Raw genomic sequence first — 27,462 nt, 5'->3', positions numbered from 1 at the left:
AGTTACAAATCTCACTAATGAACATAAATGCAATAATTCTAAAGAAAACATCAGCAAACTAAACCCATACACATAAACACTGAGAAAAATAACACCCACAAGTGAATTCTTCCGGCACAGAAAAATAATCCCACGTGGAAACACAGAAATTCAGGAAGGGAACAAGAGCACAAGAAATTGAAAATGAGTGAGTAAATCTAAATGAGTATTTACCGTATACGACACTAAAAATAATGTCATATGAGGACTCTAGCTGCAGGTGCCCTCAGAACTCACCAGGAACTACCAAGGGAAAGATCTGCTGCCGCTGGGAGGAGGGAGAAGAAACCGTGTCATATTTAACCGCATTTTTCCAGCGTTGTAGTCAGAGTGAGTGCTGCTAGCTACTGTAACGACTCTTGGAATATCAGAACTCTTTGCCAATGTCATGATAATTGGTAACATTCAAGACCTGGTGCTCCGTCAGGTCAGCCGAGTTCCTGAGTGACCGTACAAAAAGAGAAAGGACCCTTCGCTTTGCCCAAGGTAAGAGCCAGAGGTCTTTACCTGGGCCCTGGGAGAGAGGGGTTTTGTTCTCCTCTCCCAATAGCATAAAGCTTTTGCTTTGAAGGCAGTTGCTTTTGCACTTCTGGGGAAGTAGTGGAGGCCCTATACTCCTCTCCTGGCAGCCACCATTAAATATTGCAACAACATGAGTGAAAAGAAGCCAGACTTAAAAGAGCACATACTGGGGGCACCTGGGTGGCTCAGAAGGTTAAACGTTCGACTCTTGGTTTCAGCCCAGGTCACGATCTCACGGTTCGTGATATGGAGCCCCTCACGGGGCTCCATGCTGACAGCACGGAGTCTGCTTGGGATTCTCTCTCTCCCTTTCTCTGCCTTCTCTTGCTCATGCACCATCTGTCTCTCTCTCTCAAAATAAACAAATTAATTTTAAAAAGAATATGATTCCACTTAGATGATAAATTAGGAAAGGCAATTCCAATATATGGTGGCAGAAAACATCAGCTGTTGCTGGGGCCAGGAGTGTGAATGGGGATTGCCTGGTGAAGAAGCAGAAGGAATTTTCTCAGATGATGGACAAGTTCTGTACCTTGACTCTGGTGACAGTTACATGGGCATATACATTTGTCAGAACTCCTAGAACTGTGTGCTCACAATGGGTGCATTTTTCTTGAATGTAAATTAAACCTCAATAAAGTTGATTTTTAAAAATTACAAAAATTAGACACAAATAATTCAATCACATCAGTATTAAGCATATTTGCTCAATAGAAGACACTGTTTACGAAGTTAATGGTTGATAAATCAGAGAGATATTTGCAATGTCTAAACCGAATAATAAACTGTCATCAAAAAGTGAGACAAGAGGGGCACCCGGCTACTGGTAGAGCATGCAATTCTTGATCTTGGAGTTGTAAGTTCGAGCTCCATGGCAGGTGTAGAGATTACTTAAAAATAAAATCTTAAGGGCACCTGGGTGGCTCCGTTGGTTAAGCATCCGACTTCGGCTCAGGTCATGAGCTCACAGTCGGTGAGTTCGAGCTGTCAGCACAGAGCCTGCTTCAGATCCTCTATTCCCCTCTCTCTCTTCCCCTCCCCTGCTCATGTTCACTCTGTCTCTCTCTCAAAGATAAATAAACATTTAAAAATTTAAAAAATAAAATAAAATCTTACAAAAAATTCAGGAATAATAGCAGTGAAACTGACAAATCACTTAAGTAGTAATTAGTAAAATATATTGTGCACACACCAAAAATACAGTTCGCAGACCAGGAACACTCAAACCAAAACATGGAATGAGGCTCAGGAGTATATTGTTAAAAAGCAGTTTATATAGTGAGAAAGTAGTGACTATTTCTCACAGTGATTTGTTATTAGAATATTCTTAAATGATAAGGAATTGGTCAGTGGTTACCACCTATCAACCTTGGGAAACAGTTCAACTTTTGCTTGTGATTTCCAGAGGCATATGCAAGAAATGACCCAGGTCAAGTTAGTCTTGCAAAATAAGCTAAATTAAGCTTTGTTTGTATGACTAAAATGGTTTTGTCTGCTGAAGAATTTTCAAGCAAGCATGGTCTCCATTTGTTTTTTATTTTAACATTATCTTGATTTTAAAACCAGATAAAGGCAGCACAAGAAAAGTATAGACCCATTTGACTTGTGAGCATAGATACAAAAATCCTAAATATAAGGTTTGCCAGGCAAAATACTTACTTTCCGGGAATGCAAGAATATTTTAATCAATGAAGTTCACCATGTTTATAGGCTAGGGGAGAAAAATCATATGATTAACTATATGATTGACATATGATAAATGCGTAAAAATATTTGCTAACGTTCTACTTTATAGATGATATAAAAACGATATGCTATGATAAAATTTTTAGCAAATTAGGAATAGCAGGAAGCTTCTTTTTGTGTAAAAATCGTTTGCCACCGTGCTTTCACAAATATCATACCTGGAGGAGACACTTTAAACCCTTTTCCATTAAATGTTGGACCAAGACAAAAATTCCCATCTTCACTGTTACTGTGTAACTAACATATGGCTAGAGCCCCTAGCAAATGCTATAGGAAAGGACAAGAAATAGGAAATGTAAAGACTTGTAGTAGAAGCTGTACAAAGCCCCATGACATCTCTCACCTTAGGGGTGTTTTCTTGTCCCTCAAGCAGGGCATGCTGGAAGTGCTGCCCAAGGGAGCAGCCCTTGGCCAAGGACAGATAGGGCTTGGGGGAAAACTTCCCATTTCCTTGCCTCTTGGGTGAGTTGACTCTGAAGGGTGTTGTGTCTTGAGTTCCAGAATTCCCCAGTGTGATTTAGCCCCAGGTGGCTGCAGTAGTAATCAGCTCCAAAGTGCATCTTTTTTCTTTTCTTTTTTTTTTTTTTATGAGTTCATTTTGAGAGAGAGTGAGGGAGGAGCAGAGAAGAGAGAGAGAGAGAGAGAGAGAGAGAGAGAATCGCAAGCAGGCTCTGTGCTGTTAGCTTGAAGCTCGATGCAGGGCTTGAACTCATGAACTGTGAGACCATGGCCTGAGCTGAAGTTGAGTGCTTAACTGACAGAGCCACCCAGGCGCTCCAAAGTCCATCTTTTACTGGCTTCATGCCTCCCATTTCCTACTGGTGCCTCCTGGCATCACCTCCCAAATAAACTACTTGTACCCAAATCCTGATCCTTCCGTCTGGGGGAATCCGACCTAAGAATGGTGTGAAATGCTTTTTCTATGACTGTTGTGACTGTGATTTTCTTTTTTCCTTTGTCAGTGCAATGTCTTACATTAATAGCTTTTCTGATGTAAGACCGTTCTTGTACTCCTGGATAAACCTTTCTTGGTCATGATGTTTTTATTCACCTCTGGTTTCATCTTGCTAGTAATTTATTTTTCTCTCATTTATTTCATAAGTGAAATTAGCCTATAATTTTCTTTTACTGTCCTTATCTAGTTGTGGTCAATCTTATTTCATAAAATGAGTAGAATTCCTTTTTTTCCTATCTTCTTAAAAAATGTATATGAAGAGACGCCTGGGTGGCTCAGTGGGTGAAGTGTTGGACTTTGGCTCTGGTCATGATCTCACAGTCTGTGAGTTCAAGCCCCGTGCTGGGCTCTGTGCTGACAGCTCAGAGCCTGGAGCCTGCTTTGGATTCTGTGTCTCCATCTCTCTCTGCTTGCACTCTGTCTCTCTCTCTCTTTCTCTCTCTCTCTCAAAAATAAATATAAAAAAAATGTATATAAAGAGAGAAAAACAAAACAAAACAAAACAAAAAGAATACGTATACGGGGAAATTATTTGTAGTGTTACATAACCTGATGTCTTTCGGTAGGTATAGACTTTTGATTCTTTACTTTCTTTATTGGTTATTAGTTTATTTAGGCTTTTAAAAAAAATTTTTTTTTAACGTTTATTTATTTTTGAGACAGAGAGAGACAGAGCATGAACAGGGGAGGGGCAGAGAGAGAGGGAGACACAGAATCCGAAACAGGCTCCAGGCTCTGAGCGGTCAGTGCAGAGCCCGACGCGGGGCTCGAACTCACGGACCACGAGATCATGACCCGAGCTGAAGTCGGATGCTTAACCGACTGAGCCACCCAGGCGCCCCTTTAGGCTTTTGTTTCTTATTCAAATTATGTATAGTTATAGGGCACCCGGGTGACTCAGTCAGTTAAGTGTCCAACTCTTGATTGCCACTCAGGTCCTGATCTCACAGTTTGTGAGACAGAGCCCTGGGTTGGGCCCTGCATGGACAGCTCAGAGTCTGCTTGGGATTCTCTCTCTCCCTCTCTCTCTGCCTCTCCCCTGCACTCTCTTTCTTAAAAATAAACATAGGGGCACCCAGGTGGCTCAGTCGGTTGGGCGGCTGACTTCGGCTCAGGTCATGATCTCTCGGTCCGTGAGTTCGAGCCCCGCGTCGGGCTCTGTGCTGACAGCTCAGAGCCTGAAGCCTGTTTCAGATTCTGGGTCTCCCTCTCTCTGACCCTCCCCTGTTCATGCTCTGTCTCTCCCTGTCTCAAAAATAAATAAAAGCATTAAAAAAAATTAAAAAAAAACATTAAAACAAGAAATTATGTATCTTTATACATCATTTATATATATTATTTATATCATTTCTATTTTCTTGCACATGATTACCAATTTCATGTAGATTACAATTTATTTATGTTGGAGTGCCTGGTTGGCTCAGTCAAGGAGCATGCGACTCCATCTCGAGGTCGTGAGTTTGAGCCCCCTGTTGGGTGAGGAGACCACTTAATTTTTTTTTTAAATTTATTCACATAAATTTGTTTAAAATATCTTGTGATTTAAAAACCTTTACAGTACCCAATATTATATCTCTTTTTTCATTGTCTCCGGTGAATATTTTTCCTCTCTAAAATTTTTTTTTGACTAGTCTACTAGTTACTTCTGAAATGTTGCTCTAGTTTTGTTGAACCTGTTTGATTTCATACAACCTTATTGAAGTACAGTTTACATGTCGTAATATTCACCCATTTCAAGTGTACAATTCAGTGATATTTATTTATTTATTTAATTTATTTTGAGAGAGAGAAAGAGAAAGAGAGAGGGGCAGAGGGAGAGGGAGAGGGAGCGAATCCTAGGCAGGCTCTGTGCTGTCATTGCAGAGCCTGACACGGGGCTTGATCTCAGAAACTGTGAGATCACGACCTGAGCACAAACCAGGAGTCAGACGTTTAACCAACTGAGCCACCCAGGCGCCCCTCAATTCAGTGATTTTTAGAAAATTTACTGAGTTGTGACATCATCACCATAATCTTATTTATTTATTCCTAGAGAGAGAGTGCATGAATGTGGGAGAAGGAGAGTGGGAGAGAGAGAGAGAGAGAGAGAGAGAGAGAGAGGGAGAGAATTTTGAGCAGGCTCCACACTCAGCCTGGAGCCTAACTCCGGGCTTGATCCCATGACCTTCGTATCACGACCTGAGCTGAAGTCGAGTCCGACTCTCAACTGACCCACCCACATGCCCATATACTCCAACTTTAGAATATTTTCATCACCCTAGTAAGGTTCTTCATGTCTATTTACAGTTAATCCCCATTTCATAGCAACATTAATCTATTTTCTGTCTCTGTGAGTTTGCCTTTTCTAGATATCTCATGAAAATAGAACCTTAAAATATGTGGTCTTTTGCCTCTTCCAGACATTTCGCATCAGCGAAATCATATGTGTTCTTTTGGGTTGGGCTTCTTTCACTTAATGTGTTTGGATGAACCTCTCCATTTTTGTTTCTCATTTCATTTCTTTCTGGGGTGATCACAGAGCCAGTCACAGAGCCCTGGGTTGGTGCACCTGGGTTGGTGCAGGCCTGGGGATGAGCTAAGGCTTGGACCTCTCATCCCCTCAGACCTACAGCTTCTGCAAAGTCACAATCTCCACTTCCCAGTGGGAAAGACTTCCCCTTTGTCCCCTCACCCTCTTCGTGGAGTTGGTCAAATGGACTGAAACTGATGAAAGACCCGCCTTTCAGCTTGTTTGGGGAGGTTGAAACATTGGCTTTCTCAGTGAGAATTTTCCTTCTTTTGGTGGCAAAGACCCTCTACAGTTCTAACTGCTCGGGAAGGTGTTGGAACCTTTCAAACCTCTTGGCAACCTTTACTCGGGGAACGTGTTGTGCAGACCACCACCAGCATCCCAGGCTTCTTTAGTTAGTTTTCCAAACTAAGAACTACACTTCATATTTGCACCCTGCTCAAGAAGGGGTGAAAACATCTCAATATTGGCATTCTTTTTTTTTTTTTTTTTAATTTTTTTTTTTAACGTTTATTTATTTTTGAGACAGAGAGAGAGCGTGAACGGGGGAGGGTCAGAGAGAGGGAGACACAGAATCTGAAACAGGCTCCAGGCTCTGAGCTGTCAGCACAGAGCCTGACACGGGGCTTGAACTCACGGACCGTGAGATCATGACCTGAGCCGAAGTCAGCCGCTTAACCGACTGAGCCACCCAGGCGCCCCGTCAATATTGGCATTCTCTGTAGGGGTGGGGATTCCTGGAGAGTGACATTCCCTGAAATGCTATTTGATTATGAGGTAGATTTATAATCCAGTCTTCCTACCCCTCAGCATGCTTTATTTGGAAATGTAATATAAAAAATAAAGTGGCCAGGTTTTTTGTTTTTGTTTTTACCAGCAAAATGGGTTTATACAAGAATATAAGAAAATCTCAATTCAGGACATGCACGCTAAGGCAAAACCATAGGCAAATATAACAGACGAAGGAAAATAACTTTATTTTTTGGAGAAGGAGAAAGTTGTAGAGAATTGTTTGGAAGGAAATCCTATCAGAGAAAAGCAAGAGTTTGGGGTGATAATGGTTTTCCATTGATTGAGTTACCAGGGTAGTCAATTTCTTCCCCAAGATGCAATATGCATCTTTCCCTGTTGGGCCCTGTAATTGATGGTTTTCCTGTTGAATATTCTTCTGTTGGGGTTTGCAATTGACAATTTTTCTGTAATTGACATCAAGTGCTGCCAGATCCCGCTTCTAGCCTCAGGACTCCACTCTAGTGAGGTTTCTTTTTATCAATTTTCACAGACCCACCTTGTAGATTAGATAAAAGTATCACTGTCCCAGTGACAGCGAACAGTAGCTGGTACAGTGGCAGTGGAGCGTGTCAAACAGGCAGGATCAAAGATGATGGTGGTCAAAGCAAACTTCAGTTCTATCTGTAATGAGCTCATTTTTTAAAATTGGGAAATTAGGACCAAGAAAGTTGTTACTTAATATGCATATATACCTTAAGATCCATCATAAAGCATGTGATAACTAAGTTCTTTCCCCCAGCCCTCTAATGCTGACGGGTTTGTGGATCCTGGTCGGGAAGAGCCCCTGGGAAGCAGGAAACGAGCGAGGAAGCCCAGGCCTCCAGGGACTGACGGCGGCCGCAAGGGGCGCAGCATTTCGTGCACTAGGAGGCAGCACCACGCCGAGGAAACCGCACTGGATCCGCCGACGGGATGTGCAGCCTGGGGCTGGTGCCTTTGCCCGCCGGGAGTCCTCACTTGAAAAGTGGGCGCGAGCAGAGCAGGCTTGCGGAATAGTTGCGGGGCAGATTAAGTGATTAATGATGCCTTTCACCTTCTTGGCCTTTGGACAACAAATCAGTGGGCGTTCGCGAAAGCCAATTTGCTTCCCCTCTCGCCCCCACAGACATTTTGAGAGCCACGCGGCGTGGCTGGCCTCGCAGACCCGGGCCGGTCCCGCGGAAGGATGCCCTAAGCTCTGTTAAAGCCCAGCCCTTAGCTCGCGGGCGGGCGGCGCGCAGGGGACTACAGTTTCCAGAGTGCCCTGCGGCGACGGGCGGAGCCGGGGAGCGCCCGCAGCCAATTAAGGGGTCTTCGGGCGTTGCCGGGGAGCGGCAGGTGGAGCCGGGCCGTGGGTGGGCGCGGGGCCAGGTCCCCAGAACGCGTCCCGAGCCCCGGTGGGGGCGCGGCGCGAACTGGGCGGGCAGTCGGGAGGCGGCCCCGGGGACGGGACCGAGCGGGGGCGGGGACCGCGGCCGCCTGCGCGGTTCCGGGTGCTCCCGCCGCGCGCAGCCCGGGGCGCACTTGACCGGGGACGGGCTGCGGGGAAGGGCGGGTCTGGGGAGAACCCCCGAGCGCCGCGGCGTCCTCCAGCCCCTCCTCCTCGCGGCCGCCGGAGCCACAGCCTGAGCCCGAGCGGGAGCCGGCGTCACCTCGCCCCCCGGCTCGCGCGCCCCCAGCCATGGCTTTCGCCAATTTTCGTCGCATCCTGCGCCTGTCTACCTTCGAGAAGAGAAAGTCCCGCGAATATGAGCACGTCCGCCGGGACGTGGACCCCAACGAAGTGTGGGAGATCGTGGGCGAGCTGGGCGACGGCGCCTTCGGAAAGGTTTACAAGGTGAGGGCGCTGGGGATGGGTGGCCCCGAGCGCGTGGACCGGGTCCGGAAGGAAGGGGCGCGGGCCCGGATCAGCCCTGGCCCCGGCTCAGAAGGGCGCAGAGGGGCTGCCGGCCCTGAACTCGGGGTTCCGCGCTTCGGTCCTGGTGACCCTTGTTCTTTGGGGAGACCCTCCCTCAGCCCGGCTGGTCCCTCCGTGCTGGGCGCCCCCTCTGGTCACGGCCGCTGCCCCCAGCTTGTTTCTGAGTACTTCCTGTGCGTCCGGCACCGCGCTCGGCGCCGCAGGGGGAGACAAAGGGGCGCTTATAGGACCTTGGCATCCGAGACGAGGCATCCGCCGTAAAACGGATTCTAGGCATACTTTGTAAGGCCACACAGATGCTGTGAGAATGCCGAGGCGTGGAGACCGAGAAACTTCTGCCGTGTCTGGAAGAGTTGGGATCGGTGGAGCTGGGGACACACTTGAACTTGAGCCAGAGCCAGGAAAGAAGGTGGCCCTAGAGTGAGGTGTTAGGCTTAGAAAGAAGGGGAGGTCAGGGCTCTGTGAATATTAGGCTGCAGGGATTGGATTTGACTGTGTGTGTGAGTCACAGCTGGGGAGCCTTCCAGTTTGCAGTCAGTCACCTTTCCCCTAGAGGAATAAGGGGGCAGAGAGCTTTTGTGGAGGGATGGGTGGGGCAGAGCTGATTAATTCTAGACACGTTTGCAGCAGGTCATTGTCTGGTTCCTGCTCCTGTGAACCAAGTCTGAGTTGCTGAGTTGTATTGGAGACCCAAACACATAGGGCTTGACTCCACCCTTCCCCCCCCCCCCCCCATCTCCTTTCCCTGAAGCTTTACTGAGAGAATCCCCCAGTTGCTGTGTAACTCCAGGAGGGGTCTTCCTTCCTAAGGCACCATCACCGTCCTTGGGGCTCCAGTTAGCTTGTACCCCACTCTGACCCCAGGATTGCCCTTTCAGGAGGCCGGCCCACAGAGGGGGCTTCTCCAGACCCATCTGCTCAGGACTTGCTCTCTGCCCTGCAAGTGGTCTAGAGCGTAGTTACCAAAGTGTAGTCCCTGGCATTAGCATCACCTGGGAGCTTGTTAGAAATGCAGACTTGCAGGTCCCGCCCCAGCCCTGCTCAATTAGAGCCTGCATTTTAACAAGATGCTCAGGTGATTGCTAAGCGCACTGAGTTTGAGAAGCACTGCGCCTAGGGGCAGTTTTGAGGCCATCCAGGTCCGCTGGGTGCCTGTGTTGTTACCTCACCACCTCTCCTCAGAGCCCGCACTTCCTGTTACAGGGTGGAACCCCCACTGGAGCAGAGGTCCTGTGGTTGGAGAAGCAGGCCTCTGTGTCACTCACACCCGTGGCTTTCTGGCTGCCTTGATTTGCTGCCCTTCTCTGCTTGAGGGCTCTGCTGTCTTTGAGGACAGCCAGCACATTCTTAACTTGGCACATCTCTTCTTTACCCTTCTCACAGCTGCGTCTTCCTCCTGGTGGCCCCAGGAAACTGCCCTCAGCCTTGCAGCTCTCTTCCTGGACATGCTGCCTTCTCCAGTGGGAGCCTGCTCTTCCAGATGTGCCCTGACCACCACGGGGGCAGCTGGACCCTTGGTCAGCTTACCACATCCTTTTTGTCCAGAAGATGCAGTTGGTGTTTTTAGCGCACACTGTTGGCTCTCACTGATGTTTCTTGTCTGTTAGGGGCTGGCTTTCAATCGCAGTCTTGTCCCCCTCTCCCAGTGTATCCTAGGTCCATATGGATCATTTTCTTTCAAACCTAAATGCAGAACTTTGCTTTTATACTGGTTAAGATTTCCCCCTTGTCAGTTTCACTTGTCATTTCCGCCTGCTTTAGCCGTGTAAAACTCCCCTGCTACTCTGGAAGTTTCATGCAGAGGAGTGCATCTGATTCACAAGTTGCTTTGTCTCCTGGTATCTCCAGAGTAAGGGGACCCTTTTTAAGTGAATCTAGTTCCCCAAGCTGTGAGCTGCCTCACACCATCTCAGAACCCCTGATTTTCTCATAATTAAGACAAGGGAGAGCTAGACCAAGAGAGCTGTGTGATGGCTGATACTCTTGGACAATTTATTAGGTCACCTGCTTGGGCTTAGGGTGTGACCCGCTGATCTAACCCGACCTCATGTTGTGTGTGGGGATACTGATACTGGGGCCCTGGGAGAAGAAGGGACTAGAACCCAGGGCTCTGAGCTTCAGTTTAACACTTGCCTTAGTTACCAGCTAAGGAAGATCCATCCTGGAATGGGCGATCCCTGTCACCCAGGCTTCCTATTCTGAAGTACTGCTTGCTCGGTCCCTTGATGTTGACGTTGAAGCAGGTATTGCTTTAGGAAAGACTCTAATCAGGGACCATAACTCTTTCCCACTTCATTGTTCCCTGGCGTGGCCGCCATGGCAGCAAAGGCCGGAAGGTCCATCTAGGTTTTATGGCTGGGCCCAGGACTAAACGTTTTGACACAGTGCCTGGGGAACTAGCTGGCTGTGAACTGGGGAAGTAATGGCACCGTCTCATCTTTCTGTCTTAGAAGGAACAGGTTCTCCTGGCTCCCCACGTGGTGAAGACCTTCCCGAGGACTTCCCTGGCCTATGACGCCTTAGAGATCCCAATTTGTCAGATGCGTGTCAGGACAAGACTGATTACAGGTTTCCTGATGAGTCTTGCAGAAGCTCAAAGACTAAACATTAGCAGTCTCAAGATAGGGAGCCCCTTTGCTCCCCTTCTCCCTGATAAACCGCCATTTGGCCTCAGGAGAGAGAGGAGGGTTGGATTAATTTTGGGCAGAGTCAGGGTCGTTCTCACCTAATCCTTGTGGGATACAAATGGATTTCAAAAGAAAATCATTTCTAGCTTATTACTAGGTACAAAGCAAATGTTACCATATATACGTGGTTTCAAAATTCTTATATCATTTCAAAATTCTTTTTTTTTCTTAATTTATTTTTTAAACGTTTATTCAGTTTTGAGAGACAGAGAGATACCATGAGCCGGGGAGGAGCAGACAGAGAGAGGGAGACACAGAATCCGAAGCAGGCTCCAGGCTCTGAGCTGTCAGCACAGAGCCTGATGTGGGGCTCGAACCCATGAACCGTGAGATCATGACCTGAGCTGAAATCGGCTGCCCAGCCAACTGAGCCACCCAGGCGTCCCCATGTCAAAATTCTTCTTAAAAAAATCATCTTTATTCTGAAGACAAGGTAGAAAGGGGAGGGAGTGTTTGATATCCTATTGAGTAGAACGAAGCTGCCTTTAAGTAGGTTGTGGTTGCTGTTATAGCGGCAGGATGGTACTCGTGTGCTGAGCACAGAGTGAGCAAACATCAAGAGTTGGGTTGGGGCTGCCTGGGTGGCTCAGTTGGTTGAGCGGCAGACTCTTGGTTTTGGCTCAGCTCATGATCTCACAGTTTATGGGTTTGTGAGTTCAAGCCTCATGTTGGACTCCCCACTGACAACACCAGAGCCTGCTTGAGATTCTCTCTTTCTCCTTTTCTCTCTGCCCCTCTCCTGTGCATGCTCTCTCTTAAAATAAAAATAAACTTTTCTTTTTTTAATTGTTTATTTTTGAGAGAGAGTGAGAGAGAGAGAGTGAGAGTGTGTGTGTGAGCGGGGGAGGTCCAGAGAGAGGGGGAGACACAGAATCTGAAGCAGGTTCCAGGCTCTGAGCTGTCAGCATAGAGCCTGACACGGGGCTCAAACTCATGAACCTCGAGATTATGACCTGAGCCGAAGTCAGAGGCTCAACTGACCCAGCCACCCAGGCGCCCCTCAAAATAAAAATAAACTTTAAGAGTTGACTTAGCAGTCTGAGATTATTTTTCTGCCTTTTTTTTTTCTTTTTAAAGATTTTAATTTTAAGTAACCTCTACCCCCAATGTGGGACTCAAACTCACAGCCCTGACACCAGGAGTCACATGCTCCACTGACTGAACCAGCCAGGCGCCCCATTTTTCTGCTTCTTAAAAAAAACTATTTTGGTTCTGATCTGATGCTGCTTGTGAGCTGTTAAAAGCCTTATGATTTTGCAAAGAACGTTTTTTTTTTTTCTTTAGGTAAAAAGAAAAACATCATCCTAATAAGTCCAATCCATTGCTGTTGACATTTTGATATATTTCCTTACAGACTTTATCAGGTTTTATGGTGAGAAAAATGTTTTAATTCAGGGTTGGAATCATACAATCATACATACCTACAGTGTTGTATGCTGTCTTTCGTTCCTAAAACATCTTTCTGTATTATTCTAAATGCTTCCTACATACTTTCTGTGATGGCTCAGTACCGCCTTGCTCTTAATCTTACTGGATATTTAACTTTTTTTTTTAATTAAGTGATTTTTAAAAAAACGATTAAATGCTTATTAAGTGCTGTGTGCTGTGTTAAGCACTGTACCTAATATAGTCAGTTCTGCTGTAATGTAAATAACCATTCCTAAAAATTTTGGAGCTGTGCAAAATCAGTAAAGAATGGATGCCTTATAAGACATGCTGCTAAGGGCAGTGCTTAAAAAAATGGAGGCAGGAGCCCATAAAAAAAAAAAAAGGAAGCTAAGAACCCCGTGGTACAGTTGTACACAAGTTTTGCAGATAAGAAATACAAAAAGAGCTGCCGGGTGCTGTGGCCGTGGGTGCGTTAGGGCAGGTGAAGCCGTTGGAGGAGGGTTATCTGAAATCCGGCACTAGGTGGGACCCCAGATGTGGAGGGCTGTGGCCCAGAGGCCGCTGACAGATGTTTGAGGTGCATGCCTGTGTGTTGTGGGCATTTCTTCGCAGCTTGGTTTGGGTGGATGCAGTTTTCCGTGTTCACCTAGTGTTTCTGGCAGACAAAACTGCCCGTGAGCAAATTCACATTTAAGCGTCTTGATGAAATTGTTCCGTAATATATCAGTAGTCTTGGGACAGAGTTGGCGTGTCCAAAGTGAGCATTATGGCTGAGCTGTACGTTGATGATGAGTTTTGCTGGTAAAGTTCTTTTTGTGTTTTAAATCCTTTTTCAGGCTAGACTCCCGGAAGGGCTTTACTGGGTTGAAGGGTATGCCTATTTGAGGATGATTTTTAAAAGAAAATGAGAGAAGTTAGTAGAGGCTTCCTTTTGCCCCTTGCTCTCGCCAAGGGCCAATCCTCGAGTTCTCTGGGGCCTTGGAAAGGCCTGCCCTCCTTGGGGACCTCAGGTGCCCTTGGACCCAGAGAGCCATTGTTAACCCTCACCCTTCAAGTGCCATATCCTGCCCTGCGATTTCAGACGACAAAGCCGACAAAGGGGACGTTTGGTGAGGTGGGAGCCAGCTGTCAGGCCTTCCGCCCCTCCTGGCCAGAGTCATGCTTTCACCTCCTCTCCTGCCCTTAGTTTTAAGGCCCGGTTTCCGCTTCCTCTGGGGCTGCCGAGGGCTTGGCCTGTGCGCCTCCCCTCCTCCTCCTCCGGAAAGAGATCTGCCCCCAGGCAGTAACCTTATTTCCGCTCAGCCTAGTGTTTCTAAATAGAAGTCCATGCTATTGTGAGTGTGTTCCTGGCTCGGTCCTAAACTCAAGTGGCCCTAGCTTCCTGGGGTATTGCCCACCTTGCGGGGTGGGGTGGCGGGGGTGGGGGTGTCTCTTGAGCAGCTGATTTAGCACTGAGACCTTTTCTGGCTGGCTCCAGAGCAGGCCCTGGCGATGTGAGCTAAACAGCTAACCAGATCCCCACCCCCACTTCCATCTGGGTCCCCTGACCTCTGGAGGTTACCCAGACCAGGGGACAACCGCAGGGACTGCCACCCCAAAGCCCCCAGAAAACAGCCCTGTGCCAGCTGCCGCTTAGGGCAGTACAACAGGGTGATTAAGGGAAGAAGTTTGAGGGTCAGCAAGATCTGGGTTTCCACCTGAGCCAGTGACCTCCCACTCTGAGCCTCAGGCTCTTGTCTGTAAATGAAGGTGATAAGTCAGAGGATAGGAGGGCCAAGGTGCTTGTAGCTCCTGATCCCCACCCAGGAAGTGGGCAGGAAAGGAAGATACTTTGTTATTGTTGATGCTCTTGGTATCACAAAGAGAAGGTCCTGGCCAGTTACTGCTGTTTAACTGGGGACCAGGAAGAAATACGTTCGTGTTTGTGGTGACACAGAACCAGCGTGAGTTCGCTCCTTGGTGAGTCACAGGTACAGGTGGAGTTGTCCCGCAAAAACTTGTGGCAAATAAGCACATCACGGGGAATAACTTCCAAAGCCGTGACTCCCAGAGCAAGGGTGAATGGGCTGCTTTTATTTAGGGTTGGGATGAGTAGTTAGAAAGGGGAGCCTCGGCACCAGGTAGAAGCCAGCATAAAGTCAGGCATGTACCTGGAGGAAACATACCGATAAGTATATTCTGTGTCATGTAAATGAGGCTTGTGCTCCTTGGGCGGAGATTTTAGTATTCTAATGAGGGAACGGTAACTGTCAGTCATTCCACAGGTCCTTCCGTGGTCCATCTATGCAGGTGTGGGTTGGGGGTTGAGCTCAAAATGGTCCGAGGGGTCTGGGCCGGCGGAGTTTGTCCTGGCCGTCCTTCTTGCTTGAGGGGTAGTTTCGATTTCCTTCGAGGATGCTGTGTCCATCGCGCCTTTTGCCCGAGTTAAGAGATAGTTGGAAAGAAGAGCCTGAGGAAAAAGGTGGGACAAAGGTCTGTGGGAACAAGCGGGTGAGCAGTACAGGACAGGTCTTGGGGGTCTAGCTGGTGACAGTAGCTTGGCTCTTATGCCAGGGCTCGCCACCTCGGCACTGTCGACATTTTGGGCAGGAATCCTTTGTTGTAGGGGCTGTCCGTGCATTATTGGGTGTTAGCAGCATCCTTCGCTTCCGCTCGTTAGAAGTGCCACCCTCCCCTCGGCCCCCCTAGTTGTGACGGCCTGAAATGTCTCCAGACGTTGCCACATGCTCTCCGGGGGGCAGAATGGCTCTAGTTGGGCACCACTGCCTCATTGGAGTGAACTGGCTCGATTCACTATGGCAAACAGTATTTGTTCGTGTCTGCGGGTCAGGTCCCTGAGTGTAGGATGGGAGACTCAGGCCTTGCAGCCAGGGGGACCAGCGTTCGAATCCTGGCTGTCCCACTTAGCAGCTGTGCGATCTGAGCCTCAGTTTTCTCATGTGTACAGTGGGGCTGAGGCTAGGACTCACCCCCCACGAAGGGCACAGCAGTTGGCTCAGAGGAGGTGCTCCGTGGTGCCAGCAGCCTCCTCTGCTGCTTGGTGGGGGGAGGACACAGGGGGTTCTGCTGGGGAAAGTGGAGAAAGGGGAAGGCTTCCACCAGGCAGGGCAGGTGGGGTGGTGATAGCAAGCTGGAGAGAAGGAAGCCAGGAGAGAGGTCGGAGAGTGAGGCCTGAGGTTGCCAGCCTGCACCCTGATTTGTGTGGCTCCCACGGTGGCTGAACCAAATTTGAAGCGATTGCCAGCATTTTGAAATCATGTGTCACATAAAAGCCCCCCTTCCCTCTGGCTACCACCAATCTGTTCTCTGTATTTATGAGTCTGTTTTTGGTTGCTTTGTTTGCTTTTTTTCCCTAGATTCCACATATAAGTGAAATCATATGGCACTGGTCTTTCTCTGACTTACTTCACTTAGCATTATACCCTCTGGGTCCATCCGTGTTGTCCCAGATGGCAAGATCTCATTTCTTTTTATGGCTGATTAATAGTAACATATAAAGTCTTCTTTATCCATCTATCTACCACTGGACACATGAGTTGCTTCCATATCTTGGCTATTGTAAATAATGCTGCAGCAAACATAGAGGTGCATATGTCTTTTTGAATTCGTGTTTTCACTTTCTTTGGGTAAATACCTGGTAGTAGAAATACTGGATTGTGCGGTATTTCTATTTTTACGTTTTTGAGGAACCTCTGTCCTGTTTTCCACAGTAGCTTCAGCCGTTTGCCTTCCCACCGGCAGTGCATGAGGGTCCCTTTTTCTGCACATCCTCACCAACACTTGTTTCTTGTTTTTGATACTAGTCATTCTGAGTGTGAGGTGGTATCATTGTGGTTTTGATTTGCATTTTCCTGATGATCAGTGACGGTGAGCGTCTTTTCATGTGTCTATTGGCCAGCAATTTTTTGTTTGTTGGTTCTTATTTTTTGATTCACATCCAAGTTAGTTACCATATAGTGCAATGTTGATTTCAGGAGTAGAATCTAGTGATTCATCCCCTACGTAGAACTCCCAGTGCTCGTCCCAATAAGTGTCCTCCTCAATGCCCATCACCCATTTAGCCCATCCCCCCACCCGCAAGCCCTCCAGTAACCCTCAGTTTGTTCTTTGTATTTAGGAGCCTCTTCTGTTTTGTCCCCCTTCCTGTTTTTTTTTTTTTTTTTTTTTAACGTTTATTTATTTTTGAGACACAGAGAGACAGAGCATGAATGGGGGAGGAGCAGAGAGAGAGGGAGACACAGAATCGGAAGCAGGCTCCAGGCTCTGAGCCATCAGCCCAAGAGCCCGACGGGTGGCTCAAACTCACGGACCGCGAGATCGTGACCCGAGCTGAAGTCGGACACTCAACCGACTGAGCCACCCAGGCGCCCCCCCCCTTCCTGTTTTTATGTTATTTTGCTGGTGGCCACCAGCTTAATAGTAAATGATACTTTGGATACATTGGGTTAAATAAAGTATATTTTATTTAACCCAATGTATCCAAAGTATCATTTCAGGATATAATCAATATAGAATAAAAGAGATATTTAATATTCTTATTCCATATTAAGTCTTTACAATTGGTTTGTGTTTTGTGTTTCCAGCACCTCTCAATCTGGGCTAGCCACATTTCAGGGGCTCAGTGGTGACATGTGACTGCTGTTCGGTACAGTGCAGATCTGGCCTCTGACGTTTACCAACACCTTGTGCCTTCCTCCTGGGCCCCTCTACACATTTCTGTTGCCGCCTCAAGTCCAGTGGTCAGTGGGTTTGGGAGCTGGGCATGGCCGGAGGGGCTGGCTAGGGCAGGGCCAGATCAAGAATACTATTTGGGGGCCCAGTCAAGAAGGCCTCGAATGCCAAGCTGAGGAATTTGGTTGTGTTGGTTTTGAGCTCAGCTAATGTCCTGCCTGCCCCGTGTCCAGGGCCTGACCAGATCAGCCTCCCGCAGTGTTAGAGTGGAGCTAGTTTTGGATGGTCACCAGAGGAGGGGAGTTGGGGGATGTCAGAGCCAGGGTTCCTGGCTGCCCAAGGCTGGGGTAGCCATTAATGAGTGAAGGCTGGGACAGAGTGGCCACACCCTGCTGGCTGGAGCAGGTGGGGCTAAGAGGAAAGGCCAGAGCTGTGGTTGGGGCCCAAGTCAGAGCCCAGGGAGAAGCACTGATGGAAGGCATCTAGTCCAAGAATGAGATGTTGTACCATGGGCGGGAGGCATGGAAGATTCTAGAGAGCAAGGGATGGTAGTTAGGAAGAGGCAAGAAGTTAGAGAGGATGAGGTGCGAAGGGAAACTCACATTTGCCCGGGATCAGAGATGGTGTAGGAACTTGGATGAGTTTCTGGAGTTACAGCCTGGCTCGCTGCCTCTTGCGGTGATCCTGAGAGAAGTACTTACCCTCGTGCCTCTGTGTCTTTAGCTGCAAAACGGCACTGGGAGTAGTACTGCTGCAGGGTGGTTGGAGAGTGAAATAACCCAAGTGGTAAACCACTTGGCCCAGGACCTTGGAAAAGCTCAAATACAGGTTAGCCATTGGAATTATTAATTGAGCACTTCCCGTGTGCCAGGCACTGTGGGTTCCAAGGTGAACAAGATAAATGAGTGGGGAGCTGCTCTTCTTATCTGTTCATCGTTGACGCTTCTGCCAACCTCAGGAAGGGCAAGGGTTAGTTAGCATCCTCTCTCCGCACCTGATAAAGCAGAGGCCCAGAGAGGTACCTGGATGGACTTGCTTCGGCTCACACCGCTTCTCCGTGGCAAGGCTGGGACTTGAACCCAGATGTCTCTGGCTAGGAACCTAAGCCTTTTCTACTGTACAATATGGAGGGAAAGACGAGGGGGCTTAGTGCGAGGAGAGATTCCCGGGCCACCTCAGTGTGGTGTCTCCTTGTGGCCTTGGCGTTTCTGTGCCCAGCGACGTGACCCTCCTCCCTAGGCCTGGCTCAACCTTAGCTGGGTCTGGGCCCCGAGATGGGGGCGGTGGCCTCTCACATGCAGAGGAAGTGGTGACTAGTGTAGGCAGGGCTCAGGCTCACAGAGGAAGTGGCGGGGGAAGCTGGGTGCTCCTGGCCTCCTCCTGGGGCTCTGGTGGGTGTGGGCGTGCTGGTGCCACAGCATCCTAAGGTTTTGGGTGCCCCTGAGTGCTGCCAGCAGGGTAGGGAGGCATGTTACTCCGAAGAGCTTCTTCCTCCCTTCCCCTTTCTCCCCACCCCCCTTCTCCCTCCTCCCCTGCACTCACCTTCCTCTTCACTCACTCTTTTCTCTCTTCCCCTTTCTCTCTGCTTTCCCCTTTGCTACACTTTTTTTTTTTTTTTCCTTCCTTTCCCCATAGCTTGCTTATTTTGTTTTCTCACTAACAGGCAATACCAGAACCAGAATTGAGGCCCTGAGACTCCAGAGGATTAACCACTGTGCTAGTGACTAAAGCCTTAACTGTAGCCAGCCTCTGTCCGGTGGGGGAGGAGCCACTGAGAGGAGTTGAAGGAAGGACATCCCTTTTCTGTCTCAGGACCTTTGCACTTGCTGCCCTCTCTGCCTCCCACTCTCTTCCCACTACTCTGTGCAACCAGGGCTCCTTCTCATCCTCTGGGTGTCGATTGACACGTCCCTTCTCAGGCCTGCTCTGACTGCCCCTCCCTGGCCATGGTGCCAGTTCTCTGCTGATTTCTTTCGGAGCTCCAGCCACAGACTGGGTTTCTTTTGCGTGTTGTCTTGTTTATTTTTCTTTCCTCTCTGGAAGATGTAAGGTCCCCGCAGGCAGGGAGTTCTCCATTTTTTTTGTGGCCAACATAGTAGATGCTCATAGCAGATGCTTAGTTAATTTCTCCTGTGTGAATGAACAACGAATGAGTAAATGCTAGCCCTAGCTTCTTCTCTGTAGGCAGGCCCAGCACTGTGCTAATGAGTGTAGGCACAGGGATCCCTGCTGAGCTTTCTCTTAGTTTCCCTGCCTCCTTGCTGTGTGACTTTGGGAAAGTCGCCTCACCTCTCTGAGCCTCAGCATCTTGAGCTGTAAAATGAGGATCAAGATAGCGCTTCCCTTAGAAAACTTAATAGAAGGTGGAGACCTGGCCAGTCCTTACCATCCATAGTGCTCAGAATGGAGGGAGAAGTAAATGCCGTCGTGGTGCTGATGATTATTCCTGCTGGTTGACCAGCACACCTGGCTCCTGAGGGTTGGCAGGCAGAGTCCCTGTAGGCCCCTGGTCCGCCTCCCCTTTCTGGTCATGCAGGAGGCTGCTTCTTATAGGGAAGTTGGTGTTTCGGGTTCCTGGGGGTCAGCCGGAAGCTTCTTGCTCTCCTGCCCAAGAACGTGATAAAGAGGCTCCACCCAGCCTTTGGGAAGTTCGCTCCCTGCCTGCTCCATTCGGTCCAGGGTGGCCGCTCTGGGTGGTGAAAGAGCAACATTCATGCCCCAGAGGGCACGCCTGCCTTTGCCCTCCTTCCTGGAAAGCTCCGGCCTGTTCTGTCTGGGAGCCCAGGCCCAATTCTTGGCCCCTGAGGCTGTTGCCACCATCAAAGCTGGCTTTGTCACCCTGAGGCAATGACCCCATCGGAGCTGGCCTGCTTCCCTGTTTGGCCTGGAGATTCTTTCTACCTTTGTTTTGCCGCTTCGTGGTCTCTGGTCCCCTGGCTCTTATTCAAGCCTCCTCCTCCCTCGAGTGCCCTCCACCCCCACCCCGCTTTGAGGTGACAGGAAACCCACTGCTGCTTCTGTTGGCCAAGGAGGGAGCGGGGGACTGGTGCCTACAGTAATGAGGAACCGGTGCCGGCTCTGTCCGAGGCTCTGCTCTGTCTGTAGACCGTCTGAGGCCGACAAGGTGAACCTCAGAAGGTCTGTGGAGCACCTCCCACCTCCCACGGGAGCCCCGCCTCCGAGGCTCCTACTTGGTGGTGCAGGAGTCCCGGCTCAGCCATTGTCGTCTTTCTGCTGTGTGACTTTAGGCGAGTGACGTTACCCCTCTGAGCCTCGGTGTCCTTTTCTGCAAAATGGGGATAATACCGTTCCTCTCACAAGTGGGATGTAATTCTTGTCCCGCACCATGGAATACCGGCAGGAGGTATTCCCAAATGCTCACGGCAGTTTTTCTGGGAGTATGGGTGTGTGTGTGTGTGTGTGTGTGTGTGTTTTTAACTGAAGTATAATTCACATACATGTGATGTAATGTATAATTAATGTTACTAGTTTCATCTCGTGGTGATTCGACAGGTCTGTGTCTTTACCACCTGCAGTCTTATGAGGCCAGTACCCAAGGACACGCAGCCAGGATACAGCAGGACTGGCCTGCGCCTCGCTTCACATATTTATTACATCTCGTGTCAGCCAGGGCGTGGGGAGGGCTGTCAACCTGCACGACCGTGAGGCATGAAGCGGCCCAGCCATTTGGAGAGCTGTCTGGCATCTCGTGATGGAGTCTCGGGCCCCTGGATGCAGCACCATGTGACGGCGTGGAGTGGCCTGACCATATGTCCGACCCGTCATGGCCTTGCCCTTTAGCGGAGCAGTCTGCAGCTATTGGAGCTGATGCCGTGGCAGAGTGTCCAGTGATCCACAGGGCCGATTGTGACGCCTTGTTAAATGGCATGACCGTCACCGCGTACAATACACGAGCATACTGGTCAGTGAAGTGAAAATGACAAGTCAGTGTGTACAGTTTAACCCCACTTCTATAAGGTATGGGAGAACATATCCGTGGAGAGAGAGAATAGTGAACAAACACTTGTGGGGTGCTCACTTCGGGCCAGCCCTGCCCCGAGTGTCGGTCACATATTAATTAGCTCAGTGAATGCCCACAACAGCCCGCGAGGCAGGAACTGCTTAGCAAAAGGAGGAGAGTGAGGGACAGAGAGGCCACATAAGTCCCCTGGGGTCACACAGCTGGGAAATGTTAGGGTGGGTTCAGCCACAGCAGGCACAGGCAAGAGGTGCTACAAAGTGCTGCAGGCAGTTTTCTCTGGGATTATGGGTGTTTTTCTTTAACTGAAGTATAATTAATGCGCAGTGTTCTATTACGTGGACCATGTAACGATTCAGTAGTTCAGTGTAAAACTCCGTGCTCCCCACGGTCAGCGGTTGCCATCTGTCCCCAAACAACATTATCACGATATCATTGACTACATCCCCTATACTGTAATTTTTATCTCCATGACTCATTTTATAACTGGACGTTTGTACCTCTTAATCCCCTTTATTTCACCATCCCCCACCCACCTCCCCTCTGGCAACAACCAGTTCTCTGTATTTAAGAGTCTGTCTGTTGGTTCATTTGTGTGTTTTTTAGATTCCTTATAAAAGTGAAATCATAAGGTGTTTGTCTTTCCATCTCATTTTGTTTCACTTAGCGTGATACCCTCTAGGTCTGCTCAAGGGATTATGGGTGGTTTGATTGTCTTCTTTGTAATAATACATTTTGAAGACTCTTTTGTTTTTTAATGTTTATTTTTGGGGGGGGAGCAGAGAGAGAGAGAGAGAGAGGGAGAGATTGAGAATCCCAAGCAGGGGCTCGAACTCACAAACTGTGAGATCATGACCTGGGCTGAAAGCAAGAGTTGGATGCTCAACCGACTAAGGCAGCCCTGGAGAAAGGTGCTTCCTTCTTTTCTTCCCTCCTTCCTCTCTGCTCTTGACCCTGGGCCGCCCTCCTGCTGTGACTCAGCACCCATTCCTCTGTGGGCCCTCCGCTGGCTCCAGGGGGCTTGGGAGAGGTGGGAGCAGCGTCTCTACATCACCTTTCTCACCTCCTTTTATCAGCACTAGGTGAGGTTGGATCCCCATCGCTTCTGAAGAGCTGAGATCTGAAGGCTCCCACATCCCTGGCCTAGTTGGACAGCTTGCCCGGGTTTTCTGTCAAGGCCACGGTGCGATATCTTTTAGGCTAATCCTGTTGGGTTTTGGTTTTTTATTTGCTAGCCCAGAAGGATTTGGAGGCTCAGGCGTTCCCTGCTGTGTCAGGATGGCTTGCCAGACGTCTCTTCCCACCCCCCCCACCCCCCCCACCCCCTGGGAGAGAGTATTAAATGGCCGTCTTTGGAAGCCATACCACTCCTCTGCTTTGTGCTTCACAATCTTTGCCATCCTTAAGTGTCACTTGTTCTGAAACTTGGCACTCTCGTTCATCCTGAGCTGAAACTTGGCCCAGCGATTATTGATAGGGAAGTGGTTTCTCTCCACTTGGCAGGACTCAGTAAGTGTGTATATCCTGCTCAGTCAGAGGCTTGGGCTTCCCCAAGGTAGAGAGGAGGCAGCTTTCAAAACCAGAGAACAGCTAGAGATTCAGGAATATAAATACGTTGAGGAGAAAAGAGACTTCTCATCACTTCCTTTCCATCCTTAGGTGGAGGACACATCGTTTCTTTTTTTGCACGGAGATACAAATGCCAATTCAGCCATCCACCCATAACTCAAATATACGTAGTGTGTGCTATGGCTGAACATGGTGGCAGATATATTGGTGAACAAGCTAAACATGCTTTTAGGCTTTTGAAAGTCAAACATACACGGTCCTAAGCGAGGAACGTCACAGCCAGTAGCTAACCCATTAACCCATGGTGGTTTATAAACTTTCTCGTGTGTCTCTGGAATTGTCCACATCTCTGCCGGGAAACTAAAGTCTGGTTCCTTGCCTTCCTGAAGGGCGCTTAGCTGGTAAGTAGTAGAGTCGGGATTTGAACCCAGCTCCTGTGCTTTCTCCATTCCACAGATCATTTGATGGAAATTTGCCCATTTCTAAGTTTGCCAAGATGGGGACATGGGTGGAATGGAGTAGGGTAGGTGCCTGTAGAAAAAACTTTCTTGGCTACAATATTAAGGGAAGGAGAGAGTCTGGTGTTCACAGAAGCCAACAGTGTAGCTGAGGGTGCCTGGGTGGCTCAGTCAAGCATCTGACTCTTGATTTCGGCTCAGGTCACGATCTCAGGGTTTGTGAGTTTGAGCCCCGCATCAGGCTCTGCACTGACAGCACAGTCTGCTTGGGATTTTCTCTCCCTCTCTCTCTGCCCCTCCCCTGCTTGCTCATGCGTGCATATGCACGCGTGCAAGCTCTCTCTCTCTCTCTCTCAAATAAACTTAAAAAAAACAAACAGGCTCTAGTGCCTTTTGGAAAAAAAGATTTGATGATTGTTTACTGTCTAGTCATAACTTTTCATTCCTTTCTTCCTGTCTCACACACACCTGTTCTCCCATCCACCCATTCGTAGTCCTGCTTGCTCACTCTCCTGTCCGTCCATCCTGCCGCACGCCCATCCTTGCATATAGCCCTCTCTCCCTCCCTCTCTTCCACTAACCCATCCACCCACCCTCCTTTTCATGCACCTGTCCATCCAGCTCCCCGTCCACTACCCACCTGCCCATCTGCCTACCCATTCTCTCATCTTCCCATTTACTCACCCTCCCAGACTCCCATCCACTAGATATTCTGTGCCAGGCTCTGTGGGGTGGACTAGAATGAATTAGACATGGGCTTAGCCTTTCAGAGCTCACAACGAAGTCAGAGAATCTTGGAACACCAATGACTGGGGTACCAGGAGGTCTGTGAAGAAAGCCCTAATAAGGTGTGAAATGGTAGTAGGGGAGTTGGGGTTCTGAGAGCACTTCAGGGAACAGGCTGTGGAGTTAGACTTTGTGGGATAAACACACGTATGGGGAAGGCACTCCGGCGGGGGGAAGAAACGCGTGGAAGTAGGAAGCAGGAGGGCACTGGCCATAGCAGGGGGTGCATGTGGAGGAGTACTGGACTCCCAGAAAAGTAGAAGGGGTAAATCACCCGCGCTCCGTGTCCCAGGCCAGGGAGTTTGAGCTTTGCATCAGCAGCAGGGAGCCATTGAAGTTTGCCCCCAACGGGTTTCTGGCTGAAGGGAGTGAAGGAAGAGAAGGGGAAGGAGGATGGGCACACGTAGAAACTGGGTGGGAACCCCTGGAGATACTTTCTCTGGGGGGCTCCTGAAGGGGAAAAGCACTGGGCAGAAGGCTGGGCCTGTGTCAAGTCCTGACCGCACTTCCTAGCCGCATGACCTGGGACAGGGCCTTCATTTTTTCTTAACAGGGGCAGACAGAACAGCTGCCTACCTCGTGGACCTATGCCGGACACTGGTGAGGGGATGCTTATCCCGCCTCAAGAGATCTCAGGAGGTCTTGGCCGGCCTTCTTCCTGAGGCCCACAAGACCCAAGTGTCCGGAAGGCTGGGCTGTGGAACACAGACTCCCCTCCTCGACTGACTCATGCCTGCCAGCCAGGGGTGTTAGTGGAATCTGAACCCAAGGCCACACTGGCTCTGTGTCTGGTGCCCTCAGGCCACCCTGCTTGGATTTATGTTGGGCCCCTTCCCCTGCACATGGCCCGTCCTGCTGTGACCTTGTGGGGCCAGATTTCCTCCCTCCATAATAGAGTGGAAGCCTTTCCCGTGATTGGTAACAGACCTCACCACACAAAGACAAAATGTTTTCGGGCAGGGACACCACAGCTGTGTATCGTAGGACACAGACCAGGCTCCTTCTTGGTTGCAGCGGCCTGACCCATATTTGACACGTGCCTGGCACAGCCATCCAGAATCCAGAGGGCAGGGAAAATAGAAACCTTTAGCCTTGTCTGCTCCGTTCTTTGGCTCTGACCCACATGCCTAGGCTGTTCATCTGACAGGTCAGCTGGGAGCCTTCCTTCACGCCTGCCTTCCGGCCAGGTTGCTAGGAGACCGGACTCCCTAACGATCACCACCTGAGGTTCTACCCACTCTTAGCCCTTGAGACCTTTGTTTCTTCCTGGACAAAGAAATACATGTTTCTGAGGCTGGGTCTGGAACATGGGAGTGAGTTTCAGATGCTCCCTCACCTTTATGAGAAAGTATTTTCTGCCAGGTTCAGCCTTATGTTCAAAGCTGCTTCCTAGAACTTTTTGCAGTGATAGGAACATTGTTTCTCCTGTATTCAGTGTGGCGGGTAGCTGCCATATTGGACAGCGCAGCTCAAGTGGGTTCCTGAGAGGATGAGGGTGACCATGCCTGGATACGTTCAAGACAAGGTCAAGATAAAGTGGTTACTTCTGGGGCACTATCCTCCACTGTCCTTGCTGGGACCCCTGTGGATAATTGTCAGATGCCATTGAGGGAAATTAACTTTTACAAGCCGTGTGTATTCCTTATGCTGTGTTTTCAGGTTCTCCTGATTCGTAGGTGCAACGATCTCCCCAAAGTTCTAGCTTAGCCCCATTTTATTAGCCTGCTTTGTTGACATACTATTATGGCTTAATTATTTTTTCTTATTACTATATTGTTTTTCTATTTATCATCTTAAAGGGTTGCTTAATATCCCACTGAGTTAATTTGACCACTGTCTTACTGTTGAACATTTAGGTTCTTTCTGGCTTTTTTTGCCATTGTTATGGACTATGGTGACCATGCTCCTAGTACATTTCTTTTGTTGTCTTTATTTGAATAATTTCCTGGCCTTACTTTCTTAGGAATGAGGGCTGATTGGCTTAAAAGATATCGTTAAGGATTTTAAAACCTATTGCTGGTTTTTGTCTTTGGAGGATTGGATCTGGGCGCCAGTCGGTTATCCGACTTCGGCTCAGGTCACGATCGTGCAGTTTGTGAGTTCCAGCCCTGCGTCGGGCTTGCTGCTGGCCGCAAGGAGCCCGCTTCAGATCTTCTGTCCCATTCTCTCTCTCTGCCCCTCCCCTGCTCACATTCTCTCAAAAATAAACATTAAAAAAAAAATGAATCTGTATTTTTGTCAGTAATGAGTATACCCATTTTACCACCCTCTTTGTCACCAGTCCTGGAAGTTGTCATTCCTTGTTTTTGTTAATTTAATAATTATAAATCTCTGCCTTTTTGGAGGAGGGTTTTGGGGCGGAAGTATCCCCTGGTTTCTGTTGTCTGTGGCCTGTTAGTAACCGTGTTTTCCACTTGGGGCTTTGTGTCCTGGGTTATCAGTTAGGTCCTCGGAGGGGCCTCAGTGAAGATCACTTTGTAGGTCTCGGTGGCCCTTTTGAAGGTGGCCCTTGTTACACGTGTGGTGTGTGGTGAAGTACCTCCACAGATACCTGTTCTCTGCTGGAATCCCCCCAGAGATGGCAAACCTACTTACTTTTTGGTGGCAGATGACAGAAGTCCAGAAGGGACTGAAAAGTCAAAGGGCAGACCCTGTCTTCAGGAACAGCTGTCTCCAGGTGTCCGCGGACCTCAGCATCCCCTCCTCCGTTTGTGGGCCCTGCTTCCTTTGTCATGGCTTCATCCTCAGGCAGGGTCTCTGGAGGAGTGGCCATGTGGGCTATAAAACCCTCCAGACTTCCATTCTACCCGTTTAGCAACCCCAGAGAAAGAAAGAGCTTCTTTACTGAAAAACTTTACCGAAAACCCCAAAACAAGCCCCAAACCACCCAGGTACAACCCTTTTGGCCTGCCTTGGGTCACTTGTGCAAGTCTGAAGCGCTGGCGGTGACCGAGAGGGCCAGGAATGCGTGGCCGGGCCTGCGCTGAGCACTGGGGCCAGGTGGGCTCAGCCCCCCGTGAATCCCTTGCACCAAGAGGGAGGGGCAGTTGCCAAGGGAAAGGAGAGTTGTGAATCTGCAACTGTCCCAGACTGGACCCAGGTCACTGCATTCACTTTTGTTTCCTCATCTGCAGAGGGCACGGGGGAGTTGGGATTTAGGAGTGGGGGCTAACATTCTGGTCTCTGAGTTCTGTGATATCAGCTCTTTCCCTGGGGGAGGAGGGAGGGACACCGTGATCAGCCCGCAGCTGGGAGGGACGGGGTGGGCTGGGGGTTGTCCCCCTCAGCTGCTGCTTTGTGATGGGACTTTCAGGAAGCCCCTGGCCCCTGAGTGGACCGGACCGGACTGGCCTGGCCTTGCCGGGGCCCCTTGGGTGGGACAGGGCTCCCTGCTGGGAGGGTTGTCCCCACCTCCTCCAGGCTGGGCGCCTGAGCCGCACAAGGGGGAAGATTGTTCCCGCCA

The 27,462-nt window shown here is 49.2% G+C and overlaps 1 protein-coding gene and 1 long non-coding RNA gene across 2 annotated transcripts in view; one reads left to right on the top strand and one right to left on the bottom strand.

The window, feature by feature from the left end:
- Positions 1-7,858: 7,858 nt before the first annotated feature.
- The window catches only part of STK10 (serine/threonine kinase 10), a 117,356-nt gene continuing 97,752 nt past the window's right edge, over positions 7,859-27,462 (top strand). Inside the window, exon 1 of the mRNA XM_060635024.3 lies at positions 7,859-8,379. Coding sequence (XP_060491007.2) covers positions 8,224-8,379 — 156 coding nt within the window. The 5' untranslated portion in view covers positions 7,859-8,223. The remainder of the gene's footprint in view (positions 8,380-27,462) is intronic.
- LOC132681004 (uncharacterized) lies at positions 20,781-25,181 on the bottom strand. Its single transcript, XR_009610802.2, has 2 exons — positions 25,123-25,181; positions 20,781-21,126 (listed from the first exon to the last, which is right to left on the bottom strand). It is a non-coding gene; the product is annotated as an uncharacterized LOC132681004 (long non-coding RNA).

Source organism: Panthera onca, chromosome A1, assembly GCF_046562875.1.
Source record: "Panthera onca isolate mPanOnc1 chromosome A1, mPanOnc1 haplotype 2, whole genome shotgun sequence".
Classification (NCBI taxonomy): domain Eukaryota; kingdom Metazoa; phylum Chordata; class Mammalia; order Carnivora; family Felidae; genus Panthera; species Panthera onca.
Note: the sequence above shows the minus strand (reverse complement) of the source record. Positions and strands in the feature narration are given on the sequence as shown.